The sequence below is a fragment of the Miscanthus floridulus genome, chromosome 3, assembly GCF_019320115.1.
Source record: "Miscanthus floridulus cultivar M001 chromosome 3, ASM1932011v1, whole genome shotgun sequence".
Classification (NCBI taxonomy): domain Eukaryota; kingdom Viridiplantae; phylum Streptophyta; class Magnoliopsida; order Poales; family Poaceae; genus Miscanthus; species Miscanthus floridulus.
The window spans coordinates 93,480,673-93,488,172 of record NC_089582.1 but is presented as its reverse complement, the minus strand read 5'-3'; the positions used below and the strand labels follow the sequence as shown (position 1 = coordinate 93,488,172).

Sequence of the window (7,500 nt, the reverse complement as noted above, 5' to 3'; positions counted from 1 at the left end):
TATATTCACTGTGTAGATCTACTCATGTGGAGTCCAACAAAATTAGATTTTTCATTTTATGTTTTTCCTATGATTTACTATGATTTTTTAAAGATTTAGCCGAAATAAATAAAAAAGAAAAAGACAAAACAACCTTTGAAAACCACTTATAACCGGTCAGGGAGGTAAAACGAACGGTTTTAAAAGTTCAGGGAGGTGGTTTACCCAGTTTTAGAGTTCAGGGAGGAAAAACAGACTTTTCGTAAAAGTTAAGGGAGGTAATGTGGACTTTTTCCAAACCAAAACGTTTTCTTCTTCCTCGCTCATCCAGACACGTGGTCGTGCATAGGCAAACTCAAGCATGCGGCAATGGTGACCTAGCTAGCGCTGCGGAGAAGGCAAGGGGCGTAGGAGGTTCCCACCAGTGGCTAGCTGGGACTGCCGGCTCCTCTGGTAGCATGCATATTTCCATGGAACTAGGTATTCGTGTCATACATGCACCCTCCTATTTATTTTTATAACTTTAAATATGCATGTTTAGGATTTTTTGTAGATCAGAATTTTTTAATTTTAATTAGATTTATAAAAAATATATTAGTAATATTTATTATAAAAATATATTTAATGATTATTCTAATAATACATACTATTATGCACCATAAATATTAATAAATTTTTTATATATTTGGTTAAAATTGAAAACATTTGATTTCTCACAAAGTGATAATGACATTCTTTGTTGGAAGACCACAAGCACATCTGCACATGCATAGATAACTTTGATAAATAAAGGACATAGTAACCCTTTTGTTACTCGTCACTATATATTCTAGACTGGAACGGGAGGATCGAGTGATTATCTACTTTAGGATAAGTGCTTAGGACCATATAATAAACTAAAGATGTGTGTAAAAGTTGACATGTTTGCAAGTTGGGCTTGCAAACCCAAGGACCAAGTTGGAGACGAGCGAAATCATGCTTGCACATTCCTCGTTAGGTAGAGAGAGCTCTTCTCTTGTTAATACTCAAGCTCCAGAAGTCACTTGTCAATACTCAAGTGGATCCCCAAAACATGATTAGATATAAGATTCATAGTGAATACTACAGAGGAGTTAATCGTAGACGACATGACTAAGTGATTGTTATTCATGTCTGTTGTATTTGTGAGCCCATCACTTTTTTTTTATTAAAGTGAGCCCATCACTTAACATGCTTATATATATGTGAGGCCCATTTGGCCAAGCTATAGAGAGCCAACTTCCTCATTAGTCATGCAAAATTGTCCTATCCCATTGAGGTACTTAATAAGGTAAACTTGTGCTCTACTGGATCTAGAAGAGTTTGCAAGGTAGAAGTATTGGGAACTCAAACTTGAACCTTTATTCATTGGCCTAAATTCAAGCTGCCGTAGAAGTTGACCTATTTGGAAGTTGGATTTTTAAACCAAGAGATTCAGTTGGAGGTCATGGAAAAGGATGCGTTTGCACGTTCGTAGTTAGGTCGATCTCTGTTCATAGATTTTTTGCAAGCTCTATCTCCACTTGTTGGAAGTTGACTCCAAACCAGAATTTATATCTATCCTAAGTCAAACTATTTAAAGTTTGATCATTCCCCCCTCCCTCACATAGCTTTTCCGCCTCCCACATATTTTTTTTTTTTTTGAGTTGGAGAAGAGCAAAAACAGAGCACTCTGTTTATTAATTATGTTTACTTGGCACCATCATTGATTTATCAACTTATTCTAGGTCAGTACTTGCTTGTGGCCGGTTTCCCCAACCAAGCCAACTTGGGTAACAACAAAAACCGAACACCAAAGGCTGCTTTGCCGTCAATTGTACTCGCAACTGGCAACCGGCGACGGCAGCTGCGCCCTGCTGGGATGGGAACACTGGCGCGAAGCAGAGCAGCAACGTCGCTTGTGCTACGTGACGGGTTTCTTCCTTGCCGCCGCGCGCGTCCAACTCCAACCAGAGACAAAAACGTCGTGTCGCCCCGGAACGAAGGAAGCAACGACGACCAACGAGCACCCACGGCCCCGCTTTGAGGTTGCGGTTGCCGTTGCCGGCCGTCTTGGCTCTGCCGCTGCCTTCGCGGGCAAGCATTCGCCGCCACGGCAAGCCCATCATCCCTTGCTTCCCTCGCCCGCCGGTGCCCGTGCTAAGTAAATCTTACGACGCGGGGCACACACGGCCGGGCTGCTGCGCTGCGTCTTCCTACCTGACGTGAGCCGCGGCTCGGGGTAACCAATCACCCCCACAGGCCACAGCTCCATCGCAACCACTCCAACCGCAAGAGGTGAACAAGGCCAGCGGCGTCCCCGATCTCATCTCGTTAACGAGGTAGGCCGCCGGAAACGCTCCACGTTCTCCACGCCCGTGTCTCTTTTCCAGATCGTGTGTTCGGTGTTCTGTTCATTGTCGTCTCCTCCCGGTCTCGTTGCTTCAACTCAACTCCTAACTAATGCCAGTATAACCAGCGCGTGCTAACTGCTAAGAAAATATAGTAAAACCATTCCTTTCCTTCAAATGTGTTTCAAAGTTTTCAATGCTTAGCTGCTAATCATCTCTGTCCATCAATCAATTAAAGTTAAACACCATATCATACACTCTGTATATCGTCGTGCCTGCTTGCTTTGAGTGATGTTGCCGTCGCTCTCAGTCTCGTGGTTCCAGTGCTTGTATTAGCACAAAATCCAGTGACTGTAATCATATCCGTCCATTGAAGGTCGTACCCATTGGAAAGATTTTTAATCTCTGTATTGTTTGTTTGTACCGTGTGGCACGCAGGAACACGCCGACCTGTCCCGAGGGTGGTTTGTTGTCAGATCAGATCTCACCGTGTTGGCCCAGTCAAAGCCCAGCCCAACCGATATCACTCCTCCATCCAGTAGTATAAAGCACCAGCCCGAGCAGGCGGCGAGATGCGGAAGTGGACGAAGAAGCTGGGCCACACCCTCTCCCGCATCGTCACCTCCAAGCCGCGCTTCGCCTTCTCCCGGCCCAGGCCCAGGCCCACCCCTCCCGTCGGTCCGCCTCCCCCTCCGCCGCCCGTCTCGATCCCGTCGGAGGAGCTTTCCCTTCCCCACTTCGCCCCCACCACCACCATGCCGCACCACGGCAGCCACCGCCCGCCGGCGCCGGCGCCGGGTGGCCCCGTGTTCCCACGCGCCACGTCCACCGTGGTGCCCGACCCGTCCCGCTTCTTCGCGCAGCCGCTCCTCGCCGCGCCGCTCCCCACCAACTCCTTCTTCCAGAACTTCGTGCTCAAGAACGGGGACCAGCCGGAGTACATCCACCCCTACTCCGTCCGCTCCCCCGGCGGCGCCGCGCTCGACGTCTGCTACCCGTCGCGGAACCACTCGCCGTCCTTCGTCATCCAGACGTTCGTAGCCGACCTCACCATCTCCGACGCCGCCGGGAGCGCGGCGCAGCGCCACTGCGTCTCGGCCTTCGACGACCTCTCCGTCACGCTCGACGTCTCCCCGTCCCTCCGCGCGCACCTCGTCCGCGGATGCCCCTACGTCACCGTCACCACCACGGCGGGACCCGTCGACGTCTCCGTCGCGTCCGTCCACGCCTTCCTCGACGTCGCCTCCTGCGACGACTCGGGAACCAAGTGGCGCCTCCGGATGAACAGCGGCCAGACCTTCCTCCTCTACGCGTCGACCCCGATCCGCCTCGCGCAGGCCACCACCACGCAGCTCTCGGCGCCCACCTTCGCCGGCGCCATCCGGGTCGCCTACCTCCCCGACGCGTCCATGGAGCCCGTCCTCGACCGCTACAGCCGCTGCTTCCCGACCGCCGGCCACGCCGCGCTCAACCGCCCCTTCTGCGTCGACTACGCCTGGCGCAAGGACGGGCCCGGGGAGCTGCTCATGCTCGCGCACCCGCTCCACCTCCGCCTGCTCGCCGACGACTGCTGCGCCGTGCGGGTGCTCGACGACTTCCGCTACCGGAGCATCGACGGCGATATGGTCGCCGTCGTCGGCGACGCCTGGGTCCTGCGCACCGACCCGGTGTCCCCGACATGGCACTCCACCCGCGGCGTCAGCGAGGACGGCATCGCCGAGGTCGTGGCCGCGCTGCGCGCCGACGTGGCCGGCCTCGCATCCACCGCGATCACCACCACCTCGTCCTACTTCTACGGGAAGGCAATCGCGCGCGCGGCGCGGCTGGCGCTGATCGCCGAGGAGGTCGGGTGCCCCGACGTGATCCCGGCGGTGCAGCAGTACCTCAAGGCCGCCGTCACGCCGTGGCTGGACGGCAGCTTCCAGGGGAACGGCTTCTTCTACGACGCCAAATGGGGCGGGCTGGTGACGCTGCAGGGGCTCAAGGACTCCGGCGCCGACTTCGGCTTCGGCATCTACAACGACCACCACTACCACCTGGGCTACTTCCTCTACGCCATCGCGGTGCTGGCCAAGATCGACCCGTGCTGGGGCCGCAAGTACATGCCGCAGGCCTACTCCATGGTGGCCGACTTCATGACGCTGTCGGGCAACAAGGCCGGCGCCAGCTTCACCCGGCTGCGGATGTTCGACCTCTGGAAGCTGCACTCGTGGGCGGGGGGCCTCACGGAGTTCGCCGACGGGCGCAACCAGGAGAGCACCAGCGAGGCCGTGAACGCCTACTACTCGGCGGCGCTGGTGGGGCTCAGCTACGGGGACGCGCACCTCGTCTCCGTGGGCGCCACGCTGACGGCGCTGGAGATGCTGGCGGCGCAGACGTGGTGGCACGTCCGGGAAGGGGAGGGCATCTACGAGGACGACTTCAGCGGGAACAACCGCGTCGTCGGGGTGCTGTGGGCCAACAAGCGCGACAGCGGGCTGTGGTTCGCGCCGCCCGAGTGGAAGGAGTGCCGCCTCGGGATCCAGCTGCTGCCCGTGCTGCCCATCAGCGAGGCGCTGTTCCCGGACGTGGCGTTCGTCAAGGACCTGGTGGCGTGGACGCTCCCGGCGCTGGCGAGGGACGGCGTCGGCGAAGGCTGGAAGGGCTTCGTGTACGCGCTGGAGGGGATCTACGACAAGGAGGCGGCGCTGACCAAGACCCGCGCGCTCAATGGCCATGATGATGGCAACTCGCTGACAAACCTGCTGTGGTGGCTCCACAGCCGCGGCAGCGTCGTCGGGGACGGGGACGCCGGGTTCAGCCGCTGCTGCTGGTACCGTCAGTACTGCCACTGAGCAGCACGTGTGAGGAGTGACATTCATGTCGGCTTGTGGAGCAGAGCAGGTGATCGGCTTTCAGTGAAGAGATCAAGAGAGTGGAGTTGATACGTTGAAAAGTCATAGTGGTTGTTCTTCCTTGGTTGTGTATGTTTATGAGTGCACATCATGATGCTACACAGTTGAATACAGTTAGTTCTTTACTTCTTTATTACGTGAGCTTGATGACGCTATCTGGCAAATGGATCTTGGTTTATTATTATAAAATTCTGGAGTGGATGAGGTGCTAAAAGAACGGTTTTACTCTTCCAACGCTATCTGGTGGATGGATCATGATCCTATACTAATATCTGTATGGGCTAGCTGACATCTTGTTGGAGCTGCCCCGATTCAAACTCCCACAGATATCCCATCCTCTCGTTTATCCTTAGAACGTTGCAATATATAAGAGATAGATCCATCAAATCTCCCACCACATACTTTTTTCCCTATATTTTTCGGCACCGCTAGCCAGGGGAGGAGCCAGGATTCAAACATAGGGGGACACTGTATCCATGAAGATTTAGGATCCAGGATTCAAACATAGGGGGACACTGTATCCATGAAGATTTAGGATCCAAATAACACGGGAGCCAAGTGTCTACGAAGATTTTTTAAGGCTCGGAGCCAACAATCTTTAGATATTTACCCTTTGTTCTAAATTATAAAATGTTTTGACTTTTCTATATTCATAGCTTTTGCTACGTACCTAGATATATAATTATGTCTAGATATAGAATATAGAATGAAATTATGGGAATACTAAAACATCTTATGATATGAAATCCATTAGTAGATTCATAGCCTTTGGTACTGTCGGGTATTAGTATTAGGGATATCCGAAGAAGGGATATGAGGACCACGGACGACGACTCGCCTAGATAATCAAGGACGTATTTTAGTCTCGACCGACCCCGAAGGGACGGTCTCCGTCTTGCCCGACCCTGAGGGCATGGGCCCCGTGTCGCCCGACCCTAAGGGTGCGGGAGTCGTCCCGCCCGACCTCGAGGGAACGGGAGCCATGGGAACGGGCTCCGTCCCGCTCGACCCCTAGGGCGCGGGCTCCGTCTCGCCCGATGGGGACCCATACCGCCTCCAACCACTACGGGTCAGAAGGTTAGACCCTGGGGTCAAACTTTTGACATCAGGCGGGAAGCAGGCACGTCTCGACGTGACCCATGGCCACGTCAGGCCACGCCCAGGGGTTCACATCGCCAATAGTGATGGGTGCGTGACCGTTGTGCTGCCTACTCCCCGTACGGCCACTGACCGGCACGTCGGTTTGCCACACCGTCTACCAGGACAGGATGGGACGCCACGACTAGCTGATGACGTCGGGGCATGACACCAGTGGTGAACAGGACACTGACGTGGAGCCGTCCTAGTCACCATCTACAGTGTCGATAGGATCCACATGAAGGAGAAGAAGGACCCGGTGACCTGAAGGCCTTGTTCTCCCTCACTTTTCTCCTTCTTTTCCTCTATAACATGTGCCTTCTGCTTCACCTATAAAAGGGGAAGCAGGACGCCCCAAGGGGAAGAGGAGCACAGGGCGAAACAAACACACAGCTGAATAAGCTCAGCAAGACTCGACTCCATTTGATCTTTTCACCAGAGACTTAGGAACTTCTCCCTCTCTCGCCCATTTGTAACCCCTACTACAAACTAGTGCCGGTAACACGAGCAGCAGTAAACTGGACGTAGGGACATTTCGCCCGAACCAGTATAAATTCTTATGTCCTCCGAGCACACCATCCAGCCCAGACACACAAATACAAATTTACTAGCCAGTGATCCAAAACACCGATAGTTGGCGCGCTAGGTAGGGGCATTTTGCGTGTCTCGACGTCCACATTAGGCCTCGGATGGCTAGTCACAGCGTCAGTTGGGTCCCGGGCACGCACGTGTGCTTCGGGAAACTGGACTTCATCGTCACGATGGAGGGAGAGTTGGTGCAGGCTCCCAACGCCGTCCAGCCTCCCCACTTCGCCAGCCTCGACGCGATCGTCGAGGCGCTTGAGGAGCTACAACTGCATGCGCCGGAGGCCCATGTCCCCGGGAGGGAGTGGCTCCTTGGCTTCGATTACGGGAGGCTAGAGCACCAGCTCGATGTCTTCCTAGGACCCCGATCGTTTCGGGAGGACCTACGTTGCCTCACCTTATCGTTCGCCAACGTCATGACATAGTTTGCCAGGGGGAACCGCTCTCCTCAGAATACCTTATCCGGAGCGCCCCGACAGTGTTCCTGTTCGGTCTACGCAACGCCGCAAGGACCGTTGGTCACCTCATGGCATGGCACATGCACCCATACCCTACGA

The 7,500-nt window shown here is 54.1% G+C and overlaps 1 protein-coding gene across 1 annotated transcript; it reads left to right on the top strand.

The window, feature by feature from the left end:
- Nucleotides 1-2,765: 2,765 nt before the first annotated feature.
- On the top strand, nt 2,766-5,354 carry LOC136546143 (glucan endo-1,3-beta-D-glucosidase-like). Its single transcript, XM_066538118.1, has one exon. The coding sequence runs from the start codon at nt 2,900-2,902 to the stop codon at nt 5,159-5,161; it is 2,262 nt and encodes a 753-aa protein (XP_066394215.1). The 5' UTR covers nt 2,766-2,899; the 3' UTR covers nt 5,162-5,354.
- Nucleotides 5,355-7,500: the final 2,146 nt, after the last annotated feature.

What these genes read in the sequence shown, in the direction of transcription:
- LOC136546143 (XM_066538118.1), top strand. Translation starts at nt 2,900, where the DNA reads ATGCGGAAGTGGACGAAGAAGCTGGGCCACACCCTCTCCCGCATCGTC.